The following is a 27,458-nucleotide window of genomic DNA, read 5'->3' on the forward strand; positions in this document are numbered from 1 at the left end:
TAGCACTAATTAGCAAATGCTAGCATGCTAACACACTACACTAAGGTGATCAGCATGGTAAACATAAATGTGGAAATTTACACGACTACTCAGTGTGAGCTTGTTAGTCTGCTAACATTAGCATTTAGCTTCAAGCATCGTTGTGCCTCAGCTTCACATAGCTGCTAGCGTGGCTAGACCCGTATTAAATACGCTGAACACTTAAAACCAGCTCGTCAGCCCCCCCCCACCACCACAAAGCGAATTAAGAGGCTGACTCCAGTCATCATTATAGTCTTTTATTCTTCCAAGGCACAGCAGATGTGTTGGCAGGGCTAGAAGCTATCAGAATACATTCAGGGTGTGAATGAACACATCAAGTACACACAGAAGTACACCCTGTCGCTCTCAGTGGGGGCTCAGTGGCTGCTACATGCTCAGTAGGCCCAAATAAAGATGAAGATGCAGTTTACGCTCTGTGTGCTGTTTAGCTCTGTCCCTAACCTTCATGGAGACAGCTCACTAATACTGTTCAAGGGAAGAGGCTCCACACATACATACACATACAAATTCTCCATTTAACTGTTAAATTTGCTCAACCGCTGTAAAAAAAAATATGGAGTAAAACCTGATGAACACTGTTTAGGGAATGAGCTGACCTGATTGCTTGTAACATTGAGGTACCGATCTTAATGATGAATGCGTCCATAAACTGCTGTGTAATTATTCCAGACAAAAACACTCCTTTTATACAGTTTTTTGATTTAAACCTAAAAAAAACTAGACGATAGACTGGTTTCAATGCCTAATATCACATATTTGTTCTCAAACCACCGGGGTCGTCTAGAAAATCTGTGTTAAAATGATCTGTAAGAGCAGAGTAGGACTACTGGAAACAGGATGTTGAGTGGCTGTCTAAAATCACTGCTCTAGAACAATTTTGACAGTTCAGCTGTTAAAAAGAATCAAAGCACTACAAGTAGTAAAAAAATGCAAAGCAGAAGAAACATTTTCTCTTTTTTTTGAAAATAAAAAAGTAGACATCAAAAAGCACCTCAGAGTCACATCCACAGAAAATGATCTGTCGTGTTCATAATAACTTTGATTTTAAGTGTTAAGAAAACTTCATGAAGTTTACAGTAATGTCAAACAAATCCTTTGGCATTGTTCACTGTGAAAGTTAAATAAAGTTCAACCAAAGAATTAAAAACATATTACAAACATCTCAACTAATCTTGACTTTACTGTTGCTCATAGTGCATCAGTCCAACCTCTTAAACTTAAACCTCTTAAACCTCTTTTAATCTATTAAGTATCAGCCCTCCTGCAATTAACAAAAAAAACTTGACAACCATACATTTTTTTCAAATTATACAATCACTTTAGAAACTGTGTCATTTGCCTTTAAGTCGTAACACTTTAAATCCAGAAGACCTTTTAGTTCTTCAAGTATAAACATCACCGGACAGCAGCGATGATGTTATCACCTTTGAATTCATAGACCTTCAGTTAAGAACAGCGTTATTACTAAAAGTAAACATGAAGAAGAGAGCTCATCAACCCACGCAACACTCCACGCTTCAGTGTCAAACGCAGTGTATAAAGCTCATAGCTGAGTGTTGTCCATAAAACAAATAATTACTGTATATACAATAGACAATAAGAACCTCTCACTGGAAAAACTGAACTCAAAGTAAACGTCCTCTAGGAGATAAGTATCTTATTGTCATCATTTGCCTTCAGAAAATAGAAAAAATTTTCATGCAAAAAATATATACCTGGGATTTGGATAAACTCTTGTAACACAACATACCAAAATATATATTAAAAACTGTCTCCGCTTAGCCTGCGTGATGCCACACATACAGATAAAGGGGAACTGGAGAGCAAAGCTGAACTCACTCCAATAAATGAAACCTGCTTATCTAATGGTTCCTGGTAGACACACCCAAACTACAGTGGAGGATGGACCAAAATCACCTGCAGTTTCCTCTTTGAAGTGCACATGTTTACTCGTGAGTATGCACACTGCTGCTTTTACTCAAGCTGTGTGGCGTCTGTGCCAAGTTAACAGTGCGACTAGATGCAGCGACCGGGTTTGTTTATTGGTACCAGGGGGTCTTGCGGACCCAGCGAAGGGTGAATCCTGCATCTGTGCGAATCTTGATGGAGGCTGCTTCTGCCTCCCTCACAGTCTCCTTCACTGACTGCATCAGATTCTGAGCATTATGGACCAACATCTCTGTAGCCTGGTCAGGGGAACATTTGGAAAAGAAGCAGTTAGGGATCAAATAGCAACAGAGATGGAACAAAATAAAGACAAGTTATGGAAGAAGTATGTATGTATTGCTCCTCTTCAGTTGAACTGCTAACACCTCAGAGACATCTGATGCTTGATAAGGGGCTGCAACCAAACACTAATTTTGTGTAAGAGCTCACAAACAAACATAAGGTAATTAGAAAAGTAAGAGTTACAACACCTATTAAATACTTTATTTCCCTCTAAAATTACAAGTACAGTACAAGAACATCAAAAGTTTACTTGAGTAAATGTACTTAATTACTTTCCACCACTGCAGGTTATTAAGGGTGCACTGATCCAATATGGAGTTCTGTGAGTTTACCTGCTCCGACTCCTCTTCACTGATGTTTGTTCGTCCCAGCATGGTGGCTTTGACAGTGGAGAGGATCTTCAGCTGAGTACTGATGGTAGGGATTCGTTCACACACCTTTTAGAAGGAGAAAAATGTGTAAATTATATCACATCGAGGATTTTTCAGCATGTGTGTTTGTGCCTTCATGAGTTTGTCCTCGCCTGCAGCAGATTAGTTCTGATGCGTCTGTCGGTGCACTGCTTGGCCACCTCTTTAGCCAGCCTCGTCACCTCGTCCGAGGCCTTGGCGATGTCCTTTGCACACTGAATCAGTGCTCGCTTGTTCCCGCTCCCGCCACGCACCAGCCGAGACATTTCAGCCATTAGCAGAGCCATCCGCTTGGCTGCTGCAATGATGTCGTTACCCTGTGAAGAGGGAGGAGAGGGCGGAGGAGAAGGCAGTGAGATGGATGCTGGGGAGGAGCATGGCTTTGGATAATAGATGAAAATGCAATGGAAACATACTGAGTCATGTTTCCACCCATTTTTTCTGATGATGCTGATAATAATCAGAATGGTTGATCGTGAAAACAGTGTTATCAAACTCTAAAAGAATGCTAGTGCTTTGTTTAAAAAGCAATGCAGGCACTACATTTAAAAGCAGAAAGCTGCATGCAGCGTCAGTGTAGTTAGCACATGTTCTTCAACCCTCATGGAAGAAGATAATTCTGATATTTACTCGCAGTTTTGGAGGGAAACAGTGTTGACAGTGTTGTCTCCCTCACATCACTGCCAGCCTGGGGTTAGTACCTGTGAGGTGATGTTCACAGTGTTGGAGCTGTAAGTGCACACCCTGACACTAAGAAGCAGAAGCAGGTCAGATCATACCAGGCAAGCAGGCAGTCTAACGTCAAAACTACATCACCCAGAAGTCTTTGGGAAACTGTCATCCTTGGCTTCACAGGTTGGCCAGACAACGAGTGATTGACAACAGCGATAACAGCGCGACAGAGCGCCTGGCTCCTCCTTTAAACCACTTTACCTAATCGTGAACATAAGGGAGGGACGTGTGAAGCCAGTACCAGTTTATCCATGTGGTGCAACATACAAACTTGCCATTCCGACAATCCTCGACCTTTAGTACAACTTAGCATGGCATCAACATGACGCTGTGTCAACCATGTAGCAGTAAGAAACGGCAGCCGCAGCTGGTTGGAGGTTTCCATGGTAGTGGCAGATGCAGAGCTCATCGTTTGTGCAGCCACAGTGATTCTCAGCTAGTACTCCAAAGGGTGTTTCTTTGTCCTGTGGGGCTTTCCTTGTGTGGTGCTTTATCTGTTTGCATGCATGGATGTGTGTGTGTGTAGGGGGTCAAACACTGGGACTTCAATATCTGACCCACGTCTGGTTGTGTGTGCGCTCATGTCAATGTATGTGCGCAGACCTTGCTGGACCACTTGCGCGCCTCCTGGTGGAGCGACTGGGCAGCTGCCAGAATGGGTTGATTGACAGGCTGGTTGGAGGGCATCATCAGCAGCTCTGGCTCATAGTCATCCTCACCATCAGTAAACTCATCTTCATCATCTACCTCCCTCTCCTCTACTGCCTCCTCATCCTCAGGCTGGGTGGGGCAGGGGCGGGGGCGGGGTTGTTGGTGGCGGTTGGAGGAGAGGGATCAATCGGGATGGGAGGGAAAGGGAGGAAGGGAGGCAAAGAGGGTGGGAGGAGGAAAAGGGAGGAATGAGGAGAAGAAGGGGGAAAGCCAGGGATGGCAGGAAGGAAGGAAGCATGGGAAAAGGAGGCATTTAGTACAGTATGAGAGGCACTGGATGGAAGAACAGAGGACAGGAGATTTACAGGAAGGAGGAGGAGCGAATACAAGCACTGGGATGGAGCAGGGAGAGGGGAGGTGAAACTGCACGAGCAAGCAAAGATGGGAAAAAAAAGAGGACAGAGGAGCTGGTTTGGGCAGGTAGCAGGTGGATGATGGGCCTTACTCTGACTCTGGCAGTGGCTGATAGTTTGTAAAGCATTTGCACAATCAAATGAGGTCTAAGTATAATCAAAACCATTGGTTCCAGTGTATTTAGGTTTATGTCAAGCAGTGCACTGGGAAACTGAGTGTGACCTTAGACTGTTTACAACACATATTTCATGCCTGGTTTCCAAAGACACCTCTGATGCATACATCATTAAACGGGTGTGGAAAAACTGTCAGGAGAGCTACAGAGAGAAGAATGGTTATCAGCTGCACAAAGAGACTGAGAGGGCTGGATAATCAATTATTATTTACACAGAATAACTGGTCCCATACACAGTTCCTCCACACAAAAACACATACAGAACATAAACCCCAACAGGGACGAGAGTGCAAAGAAAACAAACTCAAACGCAAATATAGTGCTTTCTGCTTCCATTATAGACGGGGGGCTGGATTGTCTCTCCACAGATGACTCTATTTCTTACATTTACTTTGTGCATGTAAGTGTGCACGTGTAAGCCGTTAACAACCTTACATGCAAACACCTCGAGCAGATGACAGTTTCCAGTTTCCCTCTAAAATTGGAATCGAGCCAGTGATCTCCACATTTCACCATCAAGGCAGTTTCAGGAAAAAAACTTGATTTGAACAGAATTCACATAATATGAGAAGGTGCTTCATCGTCAGGTGAGTGTGTTGTAGTACACAGAGAGAAAAAGTAACATTTGGTGATCCCTTCAGTCAGGTCTACTGACATGAAATAGATATATCAGCTGTCTTATTTTACCCAGAACTGTATGTATGCTACTGATTTTCAGATTATACACATTTGATGCAGTGGATACGTGTATAAACTGTTCCTTTCTCTGTGTTTGTGTGAACTAACCCTGCTGGACCACTTGCGCGCCTCATCATGCAGCTGCCTGGCAGCCACCATCATGGGCTCGCTGAGCACCTCTCCAACCTTCTGCTCTGGGAACTCCTCATCTTTCTCCTCAGGAGGAGGAGGCCGAGGCGGGGGCACCTCGCCCTCTGGCAAAGGGGGCTTCGGTGGTGCCTGCTCATCACTAACCTGGAGAAAACAAACAGAGATACATAGTGAATGTTACATATAGAGATGTAGTTCAGGAACAAAGGGGGATTTGACGAGCAGATAATCAGATAAGATCAAGTTGACAAGGATACGATTTTCAGGGCATGTTAAAAAAAACCTGTGATACTATTTTGGTTTTGGGATGACCTCCAATTTATTACTGCCAATATATACAATATTTATACATATGAATATATAATAAGTAGTAGTAATAGTAAAGGTAATTATTTTCAAACATACAATATATAGTAATTACTTATAATTAACCCCATTGGTTAACTGGTTTTAAATAAATAATCTCTCTATAACATTAAATATTCAGGACTAGTTTAACACTCAAAAACTCAGCTAATCTGCTTAATCACGACTGTGCGGGTGTCGTTCGATCAGATTTGATTGACAGTGGATATAAATCCCAACAAGTGTCATGATATTTTGATCTAATGTTGCTATATCCTGATTGGTGCACAGAAGTATGGGATATCACCCATTTTCAACTGAGCCTCGCCCACTCAGTTGAGTGACAAAAGCTCAGTGAAAAACGCAAATACAGAATTTAATCATGTGAAACTGATTTGAATTTGGCAGAGAATTGTGTGTTCATGTAAAACCAAATTACTCATAGAAAAATTCAAATTCTGGAAATGTGTTTTCAGGGCCTTTAAACTTGGTAACACAGGTCTGTGGCTTGAGGTGTTTGTTCACATTTACCTTTTATGTAATCTTCCACAGAAATTTAAATGAGTGTGTTTGCACTTGGTAACACCCAGCTTCATATTTACAATCAATCCTGAGGACTGCCCTCTTTTTCACTTTCCCCATCTGTATTAAAGCATTCATTTTTTGGTGTGGATAATAGGAAATATGTGTGTTTGACTGTACTTACATGGAGCTGGTCCAGGTCAGGTGGTGGAGGAGGGAAGTCGGGCTCCTGAGGTTGGAAGGCCTCTCTAACTTTTCCGACTGCAGCCAGGATCCTCAGACATGAGTCCAAATAGGCCTTCTGCAGAGCTGTGGAGGAGAGGGTGAAGGACAGAGATAATGAAGTGAATAAACGTGTGTTATTCTGTGTCATACACTATCTTGAACATGTGTTTGCACAGTGTATTTGTGCACCTTTATCCTGTATGTTCCCGGCCACTGCCTTAGCATCCATCACCATGGGCGAAATGGTGTGTGAGAGGATGTCTGATGCATGCTTCACTGTGTCTCTGAACCGCGGATCTTCAGAGTTCTCCACTTCCCTCTTAGCCACCAACAGGACCCGATTAGCTCGTCTTGCTATGCTTGTTGCCCCGGCAACAAGCATTTGGGGCTGAACGTTCGCCATGGCAACTCGGCACTTGTCGATGTCTTTCTTTATTGCCTCCTCAGAAGCATCTAACAGAGATTTGGTGTCGATGGCCTCGTCCACCAGACCTAAGAGACGCACACACACACACAAACAGATTAACCTCTGAATCTCACCTGCAGGATGTTAATGTAGTTTGATGTAGTTGCACTGCAATTATTTTCAATAACAACACAACAAGTGTTGAGAAAATCTTCACCAGTAAGTCTCTCCACATTGTCAATCCACTGGTTCTTCATGGTGTCAAAGTGCTCGTATGCTGCTTTATTTCCAGGATTCTTCAACAAGATCCGAGCAGCAGAGGTCACCTGAACATTAACAAACATGTCACACAGACTGTATGACAGACTTTGACCAAGCCATGTTTGATCCATGTATACAATCATGCAAATCAGGTACAGCAAAACAAACATTAGCACCTGTGGTGTGAGCTCCCTGGCATGTTTCACAGCAGCATGTATGCCCTCTACAGTGCTCTTATTGGCTGTTCCCACGGCAGCGGCCTTCTCCGCGGTCGCCCCCAGCCGACCTGCGTGGGCCTCAAAGTTCCCTGCACGCTCTTCAAAAACCTGCTCCAAACGTTAATGTTGGTATAGTCAGACTAGAGACATGAAGCATCTTTATTAGGTTCTTTACACACGCTCATCTGGATGGTGCAGAATCAGTAGAAATAAGGATTAGAGGACTAGTTGCTGTAAGCATATTTGTAACTAGCGCACATTTTTGTACATTACTGACCTCCTCCCTGTTGGGGGCATCAGGGGGAGCAGTTGCAGCCACAGCCAGCAGTTTGATAGGGGTGGTGGTGTCACTGAAAACATCAGATACTTCCTGGGTCATCACCTCCTGCATGTGCTGCCTCAGGTCCTGTTGGAGGTAGAGAGAGCTGTATCAATCCACTAGGTGGTGCTGTGCACCAATACTTTCAATAAAAATGAACATACATGCATCATATACACAAACCCCAAGACTCCATGTTTTTTATTGATTCTCCAGTCAGTCAAATGGAAATATTCTAGATGTCTCATTTTTTAGCCTGACATATTTGGATTATGTGGACACTTTGTGATCTTCACCATAATTCAAAATAACCTCAGTGGGTTTGAACAATGTTTGGCTGCACAGCAGAGTTTAAACCTTGATTAATTTATAAATTAATGTGAGTGTTTGTGAGCCTGCCGGGCTACCTTGAGGCTGTCCTGTAGTTGTGCAGCTGTAGCTCGTGCATGAGGAGCCTCAGCCTCGCCCCTGCCAGCCATGTCTGCCAAAGATGTCATTAGAGCCTCCGTCCTGTCGCAGCGTCCGATCATATCCTGTCGATACGGGCCTAACAGGCCTCCTGCCAGCCTCCTCCCTTCTCCAACCATTCCTCTGATTGCTGCCTGACCTGTGGAGAGACACAGGGCAGAAGCCATTCTCACACCGCATCAGGATACCCAGTATCTCCTTGGTCTTCAATAAAACCCCAGACTGCTCCATGTGTAAATTAGGAGCTGTAATTATTACATGTCCTTATTTAGACATAGATCATCTCCAAACTGTCTAGCAAGTACGAAGAATGCAAGAGGTGACAAATGACTGTGGTTCATATATCCTTTCTTGTAAATTACAGAAGAGCATGCTGCATTCTGTGGTACACGCTGAGTTTACGAAGTTTCTAGGAAGTCACTGTCAGATTGATATTTATAGAGTTTGGTAATATCTTCTAAGACAGCATGTGGTAGGCAGGTACCTGTGTTCCACTGTAGTATCTCACACTCTGCTACCAAAGGGAAGCGTGCAAGGAAATAGGAAACAATAAAATTGACAAAACAGGAACAGCAATCGGCATCAAACAAAGCATTAAAAACAATAAAGTGCTCCCTGGATGACTAAGTGAGTCAAGTAAGTCATTCATTCAGTGATTCATTCATGAGGTACTTCATTGTGGGCATTGAAGGAAATGCCACCAGTCACCAGCACAGTCATTTCTTTACCACATTCGGAAGTGTCAAATATGAACACTGAATGTTGAAAACGAGACACTTTGCTGTCTCCTCATGGACCACTTCAACGCCTCTCATCTTTCAGCATCCTGTAACTGCCAGCTCGAGTCTCAAGTGTTGTCATAACCACTTTCACACGCTCTCCATCACCCACACAGGCTGACAAAAGTCATGGAAGGTCAGAGCGTTTATTTTTGAACCAAACTTCTGCATCATCCCTCCCTGGAGCCATCAACCAACCCACGCTCACCTATTCCTCTGTCGTCAACTCCGGGGTTGTTCACCCAGCGGAGGGCCTGCTCCATCTTGCCCTCCAAGGTGACGGCGGGTTTGGCTGGTCTCATGTTGGCCACGGCCCGGTTGGTTTTGGACTGCAAGGTCAGCAGCGCCGCCCCAATCTGCTTCGCCAACGCACGGGCCTCAGGGCTGTCACCTTTACCCCTGAGACAGTAACAGATAGAGAGAGGATCCAAGGGAGGAAACAAAAAGGCGTAAAAGCCACGCAGTGTGGAAATTAGCTAAGAAGTACAGAATTCAAGTCAAACAAATGTTTAAAGTCGAGCCCCTGTTAGACACCAATGTAAAGGGAAATACCGCTGTTGGAGGCTGATGCTACTTTTTCATCTGTTTTTTCAACATTCATTTTGTCTTGTGTTGCCAGAAATAAAGATAAAAAGTTCCATCACTGCTTTGTACTGGGAGCATGTGTGTGTTTCACAGACATGAGAGTCCAAGTCGTGGTACAGGAAAATAATTCTTTAAGGAAATATAGAATAATTTTCATTACTATTGACAGATCCAAGTCCAAAACAGGAAAATATTTTTACACACTTTATTACTTTGAAATATTGAATTCTTTCTATATGTAGCATTTCTTGTGTGGCCTTGTACAATCAGTCCTTATACTGTCATACAGTGAAATAGCCACATACTAAAAGCATTTTGTATGGATCTGGGTCATTTGGTTTACTTTGTCATGTTTATATCTCATCTCCTTTTATGGTCAATACATGTGGTGGAAGTGGAGTGCAGAAAATATATTGCTAACCGTGACTCATCCTGCTGTGATTCAATGAACTACAGTACCATCTTGTAAATGAACTGCGCTAAACCCAACAAACTGGACATCAGGCTGTGTCTGAAGTTTATTTCAAATATGAAATCCAGTGGCATGAGCCTTCAATTGAGTGGTATTTTCCTTTAAGACCTACTGAGTTTGGATCTGCAAACTCTTACCGACCCTCCACATAAACACCACGACCCCATCACACCATATTCAAACAGAAACCTTATTGTAGGACTGATGCCCAGGGTTGACAGGCAACAACATATTTTCCAGGCAGGTAATATATGCCAGCTATTGGCTGCATGAGGTTGCAGTTTGAGCCTACAAAAAAGAGGGTCTAAGAATTACATAATGTATTCACAGAGCGTCACTTGTCATGCATGTGTCACAAGAAGGAAAGCGTACTGTTTGCGTAGCTCCACAAGTCTGGCGGTGAGGCCTGCGATCTCACTGATGGAGCGCAGGATGTCATCCCTCTCTTTGGGGTCTTCACATAAATCTGCGATGCGCTTGGCCTCTGCTAGCAGCGCTCTGATGTTCTCCTCCCCTTCAGGACCGCCATTAGGATCAGCCAGCCAGGCCTAAAAAAATGCACATATATGGCTTAGCCTGATGAGATAAGCAACATAAATCTGTGCAGCAACACCAGAGAGCATCAACGATGGGAAAAGGCCACTAAACATTGAACAGTACATTAGGAGTTAGCTGTTGCTCTAAACCACATTAGCTAGAAATTCTTCAGTGAACATTTCAAACCACTTGCTTGGAAATCAAATAGGAAAAAGAAAAGAAATAGGATAAATATACTGCAGAGAGGAAGTATCATTCACTGGGGAGAGGGTTAACATGGATTACTGTGCTGTTGTTGTTTTATCTGACCTGTGCAGCATCCAGCCTTCTGGCAATGGCCTGTTTGGCATTGATTAGAGCCTCCAACCTGCGAGCAGCACTGTCCACTTTGCCAAATAACAAGTCTAAGCCCTGTGAGCACTGGCCTGCACGCTGCACACACCCCGGGGTCGGGCCCTGGCCTCTGCCATGGAAGAAAAACACACACAGCTGACACACGATGACAAAACACATCACATAAAAGGGAAGTAAAGAATCACATTCTCTCAGACAAACACACACTACCTGGCTCGCAGGTCTGCGATCTGGTCGGTCATTTGTCCCAGAGCCTTAGCGGTCGCCAGTATATCTTTCCTCTCCCTCCCAGCACACAGCTCTCCCACCTTACCAGCTTCATCCAGTATGACACGCAGGGCGACCTCGCCGGGGTCTCCTGGGCACAACGACACACCCCAAGAACACACTGTGGAATAACACTGTGGATATCTAAAAAACCTGACTGAGTGGCTCTGCAGGAAGCATAAAAAACACAGTTACCTGGTTGTCCATGGGGGTCTTTGAGCCAGCTTTTAGCTTGTGCCATCTTTGACTCAATCAAAGCCAGAGATCTCTTCAAAGCCTCCATATCCTGAGGTAAAGAGAAAATGCAACATTGTGTAACAGCAGGAGGTATTAAATAACAAGGCACCGCTTTACATTTTGGCATGCTGTAAATGAAGAGCTGACAGGAACAACTTTAGTAGTTTTTAATCATTACTACTCTCACAATAATATGCCAAAATAAACTCTGAGTAGCTTTGAGCCCACATTAAAGGAAGAAGGTGAAGTTATTTTTCTTAGCGTCAACAAAGCCAATAAAAGTACAATAAAAATGAGGCATTAGTCTGTCTCAAAACTGCATGTGGCACTAAGCCCATTTGTTCCCACTGAAGATATTTCTTTAAAAGCGAGTCACAAACAGAGACTGTAGGTTCTTTAAAAAAATGTTTAATTTTCTAAAACAGCTGGGTACAGTAGTTTTTAGCAAACGTGGCTCAAACTCGAATAAATATAACTTTTGTTGGGGACTACTTTCAGCTGCGGATTAATACACTTTTGCTGTGTAAGTCAATATTTATAGCAGCAGGACAGAGTAGATGGGACTGATTCAACATTAATATCAGTACTGGTGTGGTAACAGTTTCAAGTTCCAACTAATTAACTGATATGTTGTTGAAAATAAGACTTACTGGTGATAAAGGGGAAATGAGACATTTAAGGGAGAGTAATGACCTCACAAACTCTTTCACTGTGTCAGGTGGAGAAAAAACAAAAAGCCTTTTTTCCAGCTCAGAGGAGGATGAACCGCTTAAGTGGAACCGCTCAATACACTCCCATCTATTATGGATGCGTCTGGACACCAACCAGCTTATTTCTATAATTCATGACCGAGGAGGAGGACAGTCAGTGTGTGCCAGCGGTTCCCCCACACACTGACAGTAAGTGCTTATCACAACTTATGCACAGAGTATGCGGTATGTCCACAGCAAACACACACACACAAAAACACAAACAGACAGATCATTGTCTGAGGTAGCTGTGTGCAAAGAAACATGCAGGGTTACAGGTTAGACTGGTGAAACAGATCTTAACTTTACCAGTAAATGAACTCACGGCACATTCTCTAATTGATGTGCACAAAATATTTCCAAGGGAGTACATCTTGCCAAAAAACAGCATCTTACTGTGCTACTGAGAGCTCTATCACACAGTAAACATTAGCAACACAAAAAAGGAAAAAAAACATGACTGAAGGTGGAAAAGAAAAAACGTTATTTAGCTTAAAAACTTAAATAACTGTCATCTGTTTCAAGCCATTTGACTCAAACGGACATCTGGAGACAAACGGATGCACATATAACAATATAGTGATGAAGTGTGTGCACTGAACATCATCACGTCAGCTAACAGTCAGTGGACTAAAACACAAGACACACTTACTGTTTAATATCAGCATGACGGATACGTATGTAAGCATGAGGACATATTTCCTTCTCTCTCTCTCTCTCGCTCTCTCTCCCTCTCTCTCTCACACACACACAGACACACACACATACACGCTTGCATGCTGGAAACTGCAGAGGGGGAGAGAAACAGGCTTACCTTCTACAAGGAGGAAAAGAATGGAGGAGGAAGGTAAAGAAAGAAAAGAAAAAGAAAAAACCAGGAGTTATACTACCGAGCAAAAAGAAAAGTGAAGAAGTGAATTTTTTGGAGATGCTCTCTGCAGCACAGAGGGATGTGTGGATAGAGTGTGTGGCTATGTGTGTGCAAACAGGCACTCCAAAGCAAAAGTGCATATCTGAGGTGTTCAGTTGTTTTGGGGGGTTTAGGCTATAAAATGAAGAAAAGTGAGAGTTCGAACGTGCAGCACAGCTCATACCTTATTGGCCCAGGCGTCCTCGTCCCACGTGGTGAGCTGTAACACTCGTATGATCTCGTTGATTTCGGCACTAATCTTTTCAAAGGTAAACCTTCTGTTCCTCTCGGCCTCCTCGACGCCGACAGCCCGACTGCTTTTGGTTGCAACAAAAATCTTAACAGCTGAGGACAGAAAGGTGAGTACTGATGATTACAGGTTATATAGGAGCATAGATTCATCACAAGAGATATAAAACTGTTCATTAAAGCAACTATTTGCAGCTGTGGTAAAATTCCAAAAGACATATTCTGCTAAAAATAATAAAAATTGCCTTAAACACTGACAGTCTAGGGGCTTTAAAGCTGTATTAGCTATTATTTTGTCCACATGGGGGCAGCAGAAGCAGCAGATTATCACCCTTGTTGATGGCAGACAGTTGCTTTAGACATCAGCAGATATGAAGTAACATTAGCAGCTGTTTAAGTCTAAGTCCAATATTCCCTGTCCTTTCAGGTCTGTTTTGGTCTCCACCAGCTCCTGAGGGAAGTATCTGGCTCTGTAGCCGCTAAATGCTCCACTATGTTCACCACCAAGCTGGTGCTGGGCATGTAGCGTACACTGGGTTTGTCAGAGCTCTTTCACTGACACCAGCTGTGAGTGAACCAAACATTTTATTACAATCATATTAAATTCACATTTAACGTGCATGTGTGAATGCACATCTTGCAAAGGTGTGACAGAGTTTCTCTTCTTTGCTGGTGCAGTGTACAGTATGAGAGATGCTAGTAGAGCAGCTAGTGGGCGATGTGTGTGTGTGCAGTCAGTCTGACATCCCCAGCAACTAATGACTGTAATTATCAGCGTTGCCATAACAACTGTTGGATGCTCAGTGACCTGCAATGTCGTTTGCCCACACACACACACACAAACACACACACACACACACACACACTCAGTTGTGCATACATACCGGATATAAGCACAGGCAGCAGCTCTTTGACAGTGTTCATGGAGTTGACTAGCATCTGTCTGTGTTCTTGGTGCGTCAACTCCTGCTGCCTCTCCTCAATCATCTTTGACATTTTGGTCATCCCTGAGGAAACAAAACAAATATGGGGAGAATTTATGATGCTGTGAAAGTTCGAGGCTATCAATATCAAACCAACCAGCAGGCAGAATGCAACAAATGGCAGTAACTTTGTGTTTGCGTTAGCACCACAGGTTTAAATGCGCTCAGGCAGAGGCCGACAGCATCCTCTGGCGTATTCACAAACTGAGTAGTCCCAACACATCCCAACAGATCATTGTTTCATGAATGACTGATCTGGCACAATGAAAGCATCAGTCAAGTGTGCGAAAAGCTTGGCATCAGATTTCCTCCAGCTCATTATGCCACCGTGCACTGACAACACAATTGACCTTTTACCTCTGATGATAAATAGCCTATTTACGGTGCCGCTCTCCCGCCAGTGAAAAGACTCTCGTCTTTAATCACAGCACCTTAGTGTCAGAGAAGCGGTCAGTTAATTTACTTTTTCAACATGAAAGATGGGTGTTTTGACTCCGAGAATAGTCTGAAACAAAGGTTGATTGCACGGTTCATGTTTGAGTGGTGCCACTAATAAAACCTCACCACCAGTGCCAAATTGTATGACGCATTTGTGTTAAACTTTTTTGCCTGAATTATTAAGACAACAGTAATTATCTGGACTGAACATATAAGGATTTTAATAAAGACTCATTTGGTCATATGCATCATTCATTGATGCGTTTGTTGTTGATGTAAAAAAATATTATGCTTAACCCAAGTTAATTTAAGTGCCAGTGTAAATAGGGCTGCACGTAACTCTGATTGTCATTATCAGTTAATCTGCTCATTATTTGCGTGATTCATTGATCATTAATTGGTCTATAAATTGTAAAAAATGTTCTTCACAAGTCGGCGACACCTTCAAATTGCTTGTTTTGTCCAAACAACACTCTAAAACCTAAAGGCATCACATTAACTACAGAAAAGCAGCAAATTCTCACAATTTAGAAGTCGGAACAAGGCAAAGTTTGGTATCTGTGGTTGAAAATAACTTCAGCAGTTTATCAGTATTCAAGTTTTCCAAGAGTTTTCCAATTTTTCCTCCTGTATGATTTTTTGACCGATCGTTCACCTCTGAACTGGAAGCCAGCGCCCCTGCTGAAACACTGCTGCTGCAGACCTCTTGTGCTTCCTTGAAATAGACATGTTTCAGTGCAGACTTGGTGATTTTGATACTTGGCTGAAAACTAAATAGGATTTCTGTTATATTTTGAGCCCAGTTATTGCTCATTTCGAATGGTAGCGGTAAAACACACCTGTTTACTAAGATACTTCCAATGAAACATGAAACAATTCTAGTTTATGTGTAATGTAGAAGTCTCTTAGAACATCACTGGTTTGATTCTGGCTGAGGACCTTTGTGCTCCCTCTCTCTCCACATTACCACGCAATCAGCTATCAAAATAAAGGCATAAAGGCCAAAAATATAACCTTTAAACGTTCTTTTCTTGATCAAAATGCCTACAATGTAATATGCTCAAATAGATTTTGGATGGGTGCTCTCCTGAATAGGACTCAGATTTTCAGTTTTAGTCAAACTGCATGAAACTTCACTCCTAAAGTAGCATTTTAAAAACCACATGGACTCGTCCTGACTGAGCAGCTGCTTTACAGCTGTAGCATTGTAGCAAAAAAACAGAAAGCTCCTGCTGACCTGGTCCCAGGTTCTTGGTGTAAGTGATGAGGTCCTCCATGGTCTCCACCACCTCAGCAACTGTCAGATACTCTAGGATACCTTTACACACTCGAATTATCTTACGCACCTGGGACACAACACAGACATCATCACAAGCAGATGAGAGCATGCATGCAGGTGTAAAACAAGGCTGATAATGGTGATTAGACAAAAACTTCTTTGTTATGAGAACAAAACTCAGTGTATGCATGAGCTATTTTTAGACATTGCTGAAGTTACCCTCTTGTTTGTGTGGCATCTTTGTGAGTATGTGTGTGTGTGTGTGTGTGTGTCCGCATACAGTCTTGTGATGTGCATCTTGTGACTCTGAGAAGTAGCTCTTTCAAAAATGAGGCTAGTGATGAGAAGTGGTGAGTGTTATCACGTGCCCAGTGTGACTCCACTTATGGTGTTGCTGTCAAACATTCAACACACATAATCACTATTGATCCAGCACTAAGACTAATCCTAACCTTAACCCAAGTCTAAAATTGAATGATTTACAATATGGTGATTACATTTTGTCCCCATAAGGAAGGTGAGTCCCCACAATGTGACTGTGAAAACAGATTTATGTCCCCACAGCATGAGTAATACATATGCACCCACACACATACACAAACACACACACATACACACACACCAATGCAGGCTGGTACATACCATATACTCTCTCTCTCTCACATACACACACAGATAGACATAGATCAAGCCACACACACAAACACACATCTGACGCACTGAGTTATGGCAGAGGGAAGTCATTTGATCTCAGTGATTAGATCTAGCTGCATTCGAGACTCCATTACAGACTCGCTCTAAGCTGAGTTCCTCCTTCCTCTGTACAGCTATATAAAGCTTTATTTCCCTGAAAGATACCACACCTCTGAAGTAAGAGTGATTCTCAGGACACACACACGGGTATAAGGAGTCAAACACAAACACACACACACCTCGGCCTCATCAAAGGTAAGGAGTAGGTCCGACGTTCCGGACAGTATCCCTCTGGATCCATCGATCAGGTAATCTCGTGCAGGAACAGAGTATGGATCCGCCTTTAGCATCTGAGCCGCCTGGACGAGTTTAGAGCTCGAGTTCTCCACCCTGAAAAAACACAGCAGGCTTAAGACGAGCAGTCAGGATTAAACCCAGCACATAGACTTACCAATAACAGGAATTTACCACCTTGTAAATCAAATCAGATCAGATCTCATGTCTACCACCTGCCACTTGTTTAAAGAAGCTGCTCTCCTGGTAACAACAGATGGTTACAAGGTGTTACAAGGTGCACACATAGGGAGGTGTGCTGGTGCACCAAATTTAAAGAGACTTTTCTGGTTAGTGCTGCATTTGGGGACCTGGGATTCAGAGTTTGTTGTGTTTGAAATAACACAATCTTTACAGCAAAACCTGCTAATTTCTCATAAAAATGTGAGAATGGTCAAAGTTTATTGTGCATTCCTCAGAGATGAATGATTAGTTATCCTGAAGAAGGTGATGGATTTTAAGAGCATTTAATAAAGCCAAGTCCCTCTTCTTTCTGACCCCCATTGGTCAGGGTATCGATGGCTGCTGGTTCATCTATATTTAGGCTGGTTCACATTCCCACACGCCCCCTTCTAAGCCCTGTGAGTGAGATTTATGGTGTAATGCTCCGTGCATGTGCGAGTGGGCCTGAGAGAGCAGTGTGTGTGTGGATTTGCTTAAGGTCTGGTCCCTTCTCTCAAAACCAAAAAACTAATTGGAAAATTGAAAAACAAGAGATGACAGAAAATGAAATAAAGGAGAGAACAAACTGTAAACGGATGATATCAAATGCACAGTAAAAGCATGAAAGTACGCACAAACGCAACAGACGCAGGCAGGCAAACACAGCCTGATGTCTAAGTCCCGGGATTGCTGAGTAGCGGCTCTCAGCCGGCACCCAGAGTTCATGTCAGCTCTTCAGATGCGAGCTGGCAAACAACAAACAGCCTCTCAGAGGTCTGGATGCTGGAGCCGGACGGTCACCCGGGCTCGGCCTCAGAAGTGGCTCTTTGTTGCAGCTGGGAACGCAGCCACGTTTCCTAACATTAAATCCACTGGAATCCTCTTTTTAACAAGTTCTCTGTCCGCTGAGATAAACCGAATCAATTTTGTCTCTTGGTATTTCTGGGAGTGACTGTGGGTGAGAGATGGGCAGAGGGAGGCATACAGGGAAGCAGGCAGAGTCAGACTTACTTAATGAACGCAGGAGGCATGTCTCTCTTCATCACCTGGTCCTCAGTGGTTTGAACTGTCTCCTTCCCCACCTGCAACACACACAGGTGGACCATTGTTTTATTATCATTAGCTGCAGCACGACAGCAAATTGTATTCAAGCAAGCACTATTAATAGTCTAAAGGGTGAACGGGTGTGTATCAATTCACACCTATTTCAACCATGCGTGCATGTCATATCTTTCAAGCTTTGAGGGAAGCAGCCTGGGCTCCGGCTGGCCATCTGTTTTTCTACATGAGGTCAGGTCAGAGAAAATACTCCAATATGGTCTGACTCTTCAGACAATGCAGCCATATGTGGCCATGACCTGCAGGTGTGCAGAGCTGATTTCATGTCGTCATCACTACAGTGTCAAGGATGCAGGAAGTATTGCAAGGAGTGGAACAGCTTTCCAAATTAAACCAGGCAAAAATGATATCCAGGAGCCGGTGATGGTAAATGCATGTTTTCTTTTCATTGAAGAAACTGAACTTTACAGTCATGATTGTGAGTATTGATTTTTCTATTAGAGCTGTTTGATTTCTTTTCCTCCGTCTGTGCCCCACAATCTCTCCGAACGTGATTCAAGCTGCAAACCTTTTCACAACCCCACATTTATTTCAATACCTTTAGGACATCGATGACATTTCTCTCTCCACAGATATGCAAACAATGTAAGACATTAGAGTATCTACTTTGCAGTCAAACATTTCATTGTACACTAAAATAAGCATGCTGGCCTGCTGTGCATGCTACTGCATTCAACAATTCTTTCTTTATACAAGATGAGAAGTTTCATAAGAGACATGGGACTGTTTCATCTCTCCTGAAGATCATTTACCCTGATTTGAATTTCATAGAAAATTGTATAAATCACTTGCAAACAGACAGAAAGCCACAGTGGGTTTCACATCTGCACACACAGATACACAGCAGGGTGACATTAGTCACTTCTTCTTATGCAGGTGTTTAGGAAAGTGATGTAGTTGGCTGAAAACCCACATCTCTGAACCACTGACTTGCACACGCAGAACACACAAACATGCACCCACACACACTGGAGATGCAATTACAGCGAGATGATGACATCAGTCTCTTGCTGCTGCGTGGATGGAAGTCGGTTAATAGACTTTCTGGCTCCAGAGTCTCAGGAGGCAGCCGTCACATAGTGCAAAACAACACTGAGATCCAACCAGTCGCCTCATCGCATGTGATTTATTCCCAGATTTTTCTGATCAATAGGCACTGTAGGCTTCTCCTATTCTGCTCGTTCACTGTGGCTGGTAGGAACTAAAATATAGAAAACCAGTTTCAGTCGTTGTAATGCTGCTCTACTTTGTGCTGGTAATACATCATTTATTAATGTCATTGTCAGTAGCTGTACTTTAGGAACCACAGAAACAAGAAATCTGGACTCATCAGTGTTTCATCTTAGTGTAACTAATAAATAACCCTTTGAAGGGACCAGTCAAGCTCAAGTTTATGAGCATGAACTCGAGCTAAACATTAGTAAACCTTTGACAAATCTGACATTGACCACTAAATGATAATACTGAGAGAATGAACCGTTTACACATGAATAAGATGTATTTCATGATCTGTATGATACTGAACATGATAATTAGTCACTATAAAACATGATGAATGTTCACAAACACTGCTAGATCTCTAGACACTGCTGCATCTAAAAGGTGTCTGGTGAAGTTCCTTGTTTAAACAAAACTGGGAGATTTCCAACTCTAACATGTGAGGAATGCAGTTCCACGAGGAGAGTGCACCCTGACAAAAAACTCCGGACGAACTCGCCGAGTCACATCAGGTGACTGATCAAAGAGCTCTGTGAGTTTCCTGTAAGCAGCAACACTTAGCATCAATTATTCAACACATAATTAATGTGCTGTAAAGTGGTTTGTTGGACACACCGATAGCGTGATGTGTGTGTGTATGTTTGTGGTCGTACAGCCTGAAAGGTGTACAGCAGGAAAACAGACAGCTGTCAGTCAAAGCTGACACGATACAACTGGCCGGGGCTCATTGCTTTGGATTTCATATTACATGTAACTACTGCTTGCTGTCAGATCAAGGAAGAAGATCACCCCCAAAACTACTTAGTTCAACTAATAAAACAGACAAGCTAGACATTACAACATTACAAGAGCTAATGTAAAGCCTTAATTTGTAAATACAGTTCCTCAGTGCTCTAGTTGGTGCATGCAGGTTTCTCTTCATTGTGTGTGTGTGTGTGTGTGTGTGAGAGAGAGAGAGATTCGTAAATGTATTCGAGTCAGCAGTTATTTCAAAAAGCAATAGCTGAGGTTTAATAGAAGCAAACAGACCAGAAAATGCACTGAAACCCATTGAAACTAATGGAGAATGACTCCTCAAATGTTTTCACCTGCTGCCTGACTAATATTAGTGCAAATCCTTTTATATAGAATTTATTTTGCAGGAGCTCCATTCATGTGCATACTGAAAATAATACAAATTCATACATTTTTATTGTTTATTAGACTAAATACAGCATAATAAGTAAAACTCACTTTTCAGCTACTTGTTAAAAATGTCTGCCTGCTGCTGAACACAAAGCTGCTGAGAGCTGTGACAGTGAATAAAAATATTAAAGCTGAGGGTTGTAAAAACCAACACAATGATCTGATTGGGATGATAAAGCTGAGCTGAGAGTGAGAGTCATTCAAACAAAAATATCGGTTAGTGCAGCTAAAGACATTCAACAGTGAATTACTTGATTGAAAATTGAACCAATTTGTCAAAAAAAAAGTGAAATAGTGAAGAAAAAAGATACAATTCTGCTATATAATACAAGCCAGGAGTAGATCTGAGGCAGACTGAGAAGCAGAGGGGATGTGTGGACACACAGCCGGAAACTCATTCTGCTTCTGCCAGTGAACAAGAAGAGATGGCTCATATTTACATGGTGGAGCAGGCTGAGAACAGTTGGTGTGTGTGTGTGTGTTTAGGGTGTATGGGGGGATGGAGGTAGGAGGGTGGACTATGAGGCTTGGCAGAGTCTGGTCTGAAGACGCCAGAGACACTTTCCCTCCCTCACAGGGTGCCGGCGTCTGACTCTCCATCCCTCGTCTTCTTTCCTCGTTCTGCATTGCGCCGTTCAACAGTTTTAGTCGGCAGTCCTCCTTGCATCCCTCCCCTCCGTCTCCCTCTGCTCTGTTCTGTCAGTGTGTGGTTACTTCACTCAACGGTAAATCTATTTATTCCCCCCCCCCGAAATACCCAGGATCTGTGCTGACTCCTTCATGAGCAGATACTTCACAAACACCACTGAGGCAGCTCTGTCATCAGCACAACTTCAGCAAGCTCACACTTTCAACCAAATACAGCAGCAGCATCTTTCAGATCTTTAGTCGAATCAGCGTCAACCCACGCGCAACTTCTGACAGATTGAGACTGACACCATCTTGTGTGTGTCTCAGTGACCTAGATTTTAAGTACCCCCCACAGCCAGCCCACCCTGGACGGGGTTAACAGTGTAATTGTATCAGTGTGCAGTGGGACTCTTGTGGTGATGGTGGCATGTTGCTGTATACTGTGTTATACCTTAGCTCACACTGAATGAATCAGCTTTCTAAAATAAAGCGTGTGTGCTCAGAAGTTTGTGCATTTGAGCTTCAGGTGTACTTTACATCCAGTTAAGTTTATCTACCCAGCAACCAACCACAGCTGTGGTCTCGAGCACCTTTTGTGCTCTCTCTCAACACCTTCTTGTCACTCACTTCTTTACTCTCACTCATCTATCACTGAACAATGCAACTACTCATCTCTTGTTCTTCAGCTGCATATATAAGCATTTAGCTGTGTCTGACAGTACAATAAGCCTCAAATCTTACATCATAAAAAACGCAGCTGTAAATGTTAGAAAATTTTTTAACCTTTTGTTGCTTCCTACTTTTCTTCTATTGTGATCATTTTTCATTCATCTGCCTTATACTAGAGTCTCTCCATCCTAACAATGTTTCCTCTGTCCGACAGCTTCCACTGTCACTGTGTCCTCAGTGTTTATGTCTCCCTGTAGCCTCGCATCTCCATCATCTGAGACCCAGCAACATGCCTGAGGCTGCTATTAGCCTCCTTCTGCTCACTGTCTGGATGGATCAGCTGAACGGATCAACGAGGACAAGCAGAGAAACAGAGAGATGAAGAGGTGTGCCCGGTAGCAATGGGACATCAAGGACTCAGCAGCAGGATGGTATCGCACAAAGGGGGATTTTCACTAACACACAACTGAGCGGCCCTTTTCATTATCAGTTAATGAGATATTTATCAAAATGATCTTGCGTGTCCTTGTACAGGGAACCAGTGGCCTCGAGCTATTCAGAACTTTGACATGATGACAAGAGGAATAAAAAAACAAAATATTATTCACTGTAAGTTATTCTAATGGAACAATCCACACAATAAACATATCACACAGCATATCACTCCAGATCTGTCTGAACACATAGATCACACTCTGAGTAAGAGAGAAACTAAGTTTGAGTGTTTGGGTGAACTGCCCCTTTCACATCCCTGCCTAATAACTGCTGCCCATACTCAAATGTTTTGCAGAGTAACAGTTCATAATGTAGCAAGGCGTAATTTGAAGTTAACAGGCTTGATTTGAAATTTCTCCAGAATATACTCCAGTCAGTGATGTGTAGAAGTGAAGGTGGACACTCACTGTGCAAAATATTAATGACCTCTTGAATAATTGCATATCCAAATGAATTTGTCATCTAAATACATTTAGCCATCACTTGATACATACGGGCGTAGCCAGCAGTTTAGTACCTTGCAGGGAAGAAATCATGATCCCTACTGAGCATCCCAGTGTCATATTAAAATAACAAGTTCAAATTTTACTTTAAATAGGCAGCCCCAGTGAAAACAAGGATATTGTTTTTGCAGAGGAGCCATGGCCAGAAGACCAGGACTAAGGTGATGCAGCAATGTGCAAAAGCAAAAATATTATAAAAAATGACTTCAATGTGTGAGCTGAAATAAAGCTACCACTGTGCTCAACAAAGACGTCCATCGAGCCTGTTTTAATCTGAGAAAACACACACTCTGCAGTCTGCCACACAACCTGCACTAACAGTTTTTCTGGCATTGTGACCATGTCTGCTCCACCAAGTGTGACCTCCCACACTTATAGATACGTTCTTACTCAAATTAACATGGAAACAGATTCTTTTCTCTCTATCAGGCTCAATAATTAAAGTGTAAGCAAGTGAGTTGCCTTCTGTCTGCTGCTGATTTCTGACCAGTGAGTGAAACGCCGACCGGCCCTGCATCAATAACGATGACCCCGGAGCAGCATTAATGATGTGGCCCGTATTGATTTTTTCAGTCAGTGCATACAGAGGAGACACGAGTATCTGACTGAAGCTCTGCTCCAATAAAAAATGACCACATAGAGTCAAGATGGCAGAGACGAAACGAGACAGAGGAGGTGAAATGGGACTGGGTAAGCGGAGGGGTCACCTGGGAAAAGAGAGAACAAGGAGGAAAGTGTAGGCTGCTAGATGAAGGCTAGAGGTGGGAGGCTGATAAATGACCAGAGAGAGTATCTATTCTCTGTGGAAGTTACTACTGTGAAGTTTCTTAAACTCATTGTTCTACAAACTGCAAATACAGCGATAATCCACCTCAGTTTAATGAAGCTGAGAGCACAGAAAGCTACAGTGCAACTCTCCCTCTGGCACAAGTGACATTTCCCCCTTAGCTGATCACATAGTGTGTGTGTGTGTGTGTGTGTGTGTGAGAGAGAGAGAGAGAGAGAGAGAGAGAGAGAGAGAGAGAGAGAGAAACACGCATGCTGTTAGTTCAATCAGCACTCGTTTCTTCCGCCTCACAAACTTCATTAGGCTCAGCGGCCATCTGATCATCAATGGGGGCAAAGTTTGTCATGCTGCTGTGTTGCTGTGCTGTGTGCGCACAGACGCGCGCCGAGGCGCATAAAAAAGCCACTGCAGGAGCTCGTGAAGCACGCACGAGCGTCAGCTGGGTGTATGGCAGTTTTATATCGTTTTAATGGCGAGCAAAGATCATGATGGGGTTGCCATAAATCTACCTGGAAGCCACACAGCCGCAGTGAAACAGTCTTGCAATGACTTGCTATTCTAATAATTTATGACACTGATTGGATCGAAGCTTCGCTGTCATTGCACCAGTTTGTCTCCAGAATTGTCGGTTTGGAAGTTTGGATGGTAAATGTCACCGGATGCAGGCACTTTGCCGCTGGGGTTTCAGTGAATTGACGCCCTGATTGGAACTCGGGACTCACCCGCACAAGGTTGCTGACTGCCGCCTGCACCGCGGCCACCGGCACCGTCAGATCTGGGATGGCTTTACCGTCCACCTCCCCCTCCTCGTGCATGATGACCAGGTGGGAGATCTGCTGGGCCACCGGCTCCAGGATACTCTCGATGGTCTTGGTGTGAAACACCGGCATCGTGAACGACTTTTACCGCAGCCCCGATAGAAGAAAGGTGGCTGGTCGCTCCAGCGCTGAAGATCCCCCCTCTCTCCTCTCCTTTCCTTCCCTCTCCTCTCCTCTCCTCACCGACACAGGCAGGAGGACAAATCCCGAGTTGTCAGTCCAGCCCCTGGGTCGAAACCCTCATACGGCTCTCCTCCCGGTGTGCACCGTCTCCTCTGAGCACCTCGGTAAAGGCTGGACTCCGACGGTCGGTGTCCTCCGGTGGGAGCGACCCAAATCGTGACAGAAGGAATCACCGCCCTCCGCCCAATCACAGCGAAGGAATACAGCTGCCAAGCGGGTTGCTGTTGGTGCGCACTGACGCTTCCCCCCCACGTCTACACACACACACACACACACACGCACACACACATACACACACGCACACTGCAAGTGAGAGCGCTTCCCAAATTACGTCATGCATGCCAGTGGTCCCAAAAAGGAGAGTGTTGGGGTAACTTAATGGGAAGAGATTGTCATAAAATATGAGAGAAGATGTGCGTGCAGAGGAAGGGTAACCCTACACACGTAAACATAATTGTGTTGGAAGCTGCAGCCTGATAAAAGTCAACTTTACATCTGTAGATTGGATGAGGAGCTGCACCCCTGCCTGTGATGTTGAAGAAACATGGCTTTGCTGTATTGTTGTTTTTTTGTTTTTTTATAAAGCGTCAAACCTGCAGCTGACACATGATCTATGTTCATTAAAAGGTGGGTCAGGAGTTCATGTCTCCAGGCCTAAATGTCCAGGTCTAAATAAAGACCAAGGATTCAGCTTGCTGCTGCCTGCAGCTGAGAGAAGGAGTCTCTCCAGGAGACAACTTCTTCTACAACTTCTTCCCTTTGACACAGACGATCCTCGATGAACAGCTGCCCCACTGGTTTAACACCCACCTGACAGGTTGTGCTTGCATTTCCTTTCCTGTAATAATGAATGCATGAAAGTGAAAGAATCTGCTTCATTCCATAGTGTGGGAATGTGTTTGTGTGTGTGGTTCCTGGTAGGGTTGCCCCTTCTCCTCAAATCTGAATCTGCGTTGGAGAAACCCGAGACCCCAGCAGCAAAAACAGCATTATTTATACCCCTGAGACCTGGTGTTGACCAAGGAGGCTGCAGCCAAGACCCCCCTGTATGTGTGTGTCACTCTTATGTGGGTGTTGACTAGCGGCTGCGATCCAAACCAGAGAGACCGGACACTCTGGCCCACCTGGCTGGAATAAACCCTGTTACTGCTCTCTTCTCCTCTCCTCTTCCTGAGGAATTGTCCTTAAAGAGGAGTAAGATTCTTACTCGCAGCATCTCAAATCCATATATGGATTGAGACAGAGTAGTGGAGCAATAAAGTAAACCGGCCTCTGTGAATAATTGAGGGGGGATAGGACGAACCGTGATTGGCTCCAGTGGCGCTGCTGTGAGCTATCTGTTTATGTGGACTTGTCCAAACAGACTTTGACAGAAAGTATTGCAGCAAGTCGCTTGGGGAGTTTTTGAAGTGTGCTTTCAATAATGGCGTGATGACCAGTTGGATGGGGGGTACTCGGTGCAATGAAGCGTGCTCAGATGATGAAACCACCGTTTGTCTCGGATCTGTCGGATTTGCACTGACTGATTGTCATGATTGGAGCAGTGGGGAACAGTGGCGTGTTTCTTTATTTGGAACGGGTGTGGGGGTTGGAGGTATGGGGTGTTAGAGGTGTGAGTCACTGGACAACTGAACATGTAAACACTCCACACTGAGACTTTCCCGGGAATCACAAGCTGTCTGAGAAGATGTGACGATCTGCAGCAGAACCATGTTTAGTAGAACTGCTTTCATTTGTATGTTGGTTATAAAGTACAGCTTCTTTCTGAGCCCTGCAATAAATATTTTTTTTCTAAAACTGCATACAAGCAAAAGCATAGAATAGTGCTTTGCCTTCAGCACAAGAAGCTGATTCTGGGACTGTGTGCACACAGCTGGTGTTTGTACACCCACAGTCAGTGCTCAATATTTTTTGCCTTCTTTGTGGCAATACAGTTGAACAGCAATGATTCTGACAAAATACATGAATTGCTTGAAGGATTTTGGGCCACAGTAGGGATAGCAGCACCATCACCACCAAAACCTCTTTGGTCCGGACTGAAATACCTTAACACCAGGCGTTCATGGTCCCCAGATGACGAATATTACTGATTTTGATGATCTCCTCGCTGGCCTTCTAGTACCACCATGAGGTTGACACTGGTGGTTTGAAATGTCTCACCAGCAAACAGGGAGTGCACCCCGGACATTTACAGGGCGCTTATGAAGTCCTCCATTTGTCCCCAGCACAGCGATCTCTGCAGGACGGTACTGGGATGTTACTGACATTCAGAACAGCTTGTTGTTTGGTCCTGGTGTGACATTATGAATGACCTTAAAGCTTGACATCAACTTTAAAGGTACAGACACACTGCATCCTTTGACAAGCGTCAAGTAGACGGATCCTATTCATTTTCTACAGATAGCAGGGGATCTGGGCATGCAGTGTTTGATGGATACAAATGAGTGCATTCAGTGCACTCAGGTTCATGAAAATCAGATCAAACTGTCAAACTGGGCAGTGCTAATAAAATATGAATCACGATTCTGTTACTGCTTTGCCTGTTCCTCTCCTGAAATGTTTTTAGAAACATATTTTAG

General features: G+C 43.7%; 1 protein-coding gene across 3 annotated transcripts; it reads right to left on the reverse strand.

Annotated features, from left to right (window-relative positions):
• Positions 1 to 273: 273 nt before the first annotated feature.
• Positions 274 to 24,971, reverse strand: LOC121613665 (vinculin-like). Of its 3 annotated transcripts, none has more exons than XM_041947218.1 (22): positions 24,601 to 24,971; positions 18,284 to 18,354; positions 17,017 to 17,167; positions 16,043 to 16,151; positions 14,269 to 14,391; positions 13,320 to 13,480; positions 11,435 to 11,525; positions 11,183 to 11,330; positions 10,928 to 11,081; positions 10,454 to 10,629; positions 9,233 to 9,423; positions 8,185 to 8,384; positions 7,736 to 7,864; positions 7,417 to 7,566; positions 7,197 to 7,305; positions 6,763 to 7,065; positions 6,533 to 6,657; positions 5,440 to 5,625; positions 4,017 to 4,193; positions 2,795 to 2,998; positions 2,604 to 2,708; positions 274 to 2,228 (listed from the first exon to the last, which is right to left on the reverse strand). In XM_041947218.1, exons 1-22 carry the CDS (start codon positions 24,766 to 24,768, stop codon positions 2,082 to 2,084), a joined length of 3,378 nt encoding a protein of 1,125 aa, XP_041803152.1. In that variant the 5' UTR covers positions 24,769 to 24,971; the 3' UTR covers positions 274 to 2,081. The 3 variants fall into 3 exon arrangements, with proteins under 3 accessions (XP_041803152.1, XP_041803150.1, XP_041803151.1); XM_041947216.1 differs by lacking the exon at positions 4,017 to 4,193 and adding an exon at positions 10,271 to 10,369; XM_041947217.1 differs by lacking the exon at positions 4,017 to 4,193.
• Between the last annotated feature and the right edge of the window lie 2,487 nt (positions 24,972 to 27,458).

The sequence above is a fragment of the Chelmon rostratus genome, chromosome 11, assembly GCF_017976325.1.
Source record: "Chelmon rostratus isolate fCheRos1 chromosome 11, fCheRos1.pri, whole genome shotgun sequence".
Lineage (NCBI taxonomy): Eukaryota > Metazoa > Chordata > Actinopteri > Chaetodontiformes > Chaetodontidae > Chelmon > Chelmon rostratus.

Excerpts from the sequence above, each read along its gene's own strand:
- LOC121613665 (XM_041947218.1), bottom strand. The coding sequence starts at position 24,768 with ATGCCGGTGTTTCACACCAAGACCATCGAGAGTATCCTGGAGCCGGTG. Across the intron at positions 14,392-16,042 it reads CACCAAGAACCTGGGACCAG|GGATGACCAAAATGTCAAAG; the intron begins GTCAGCAGGAGC and ends TTGTTTCCTCAG. Across the intron at positions 7,567-7,735 it reads ATGCCCCCAACAGGGAGGAG|GTTTTTGAAGAGCGTGCAGG; the intron begins GTCAGTAATGTA and ends CGTTTGGAGCAG.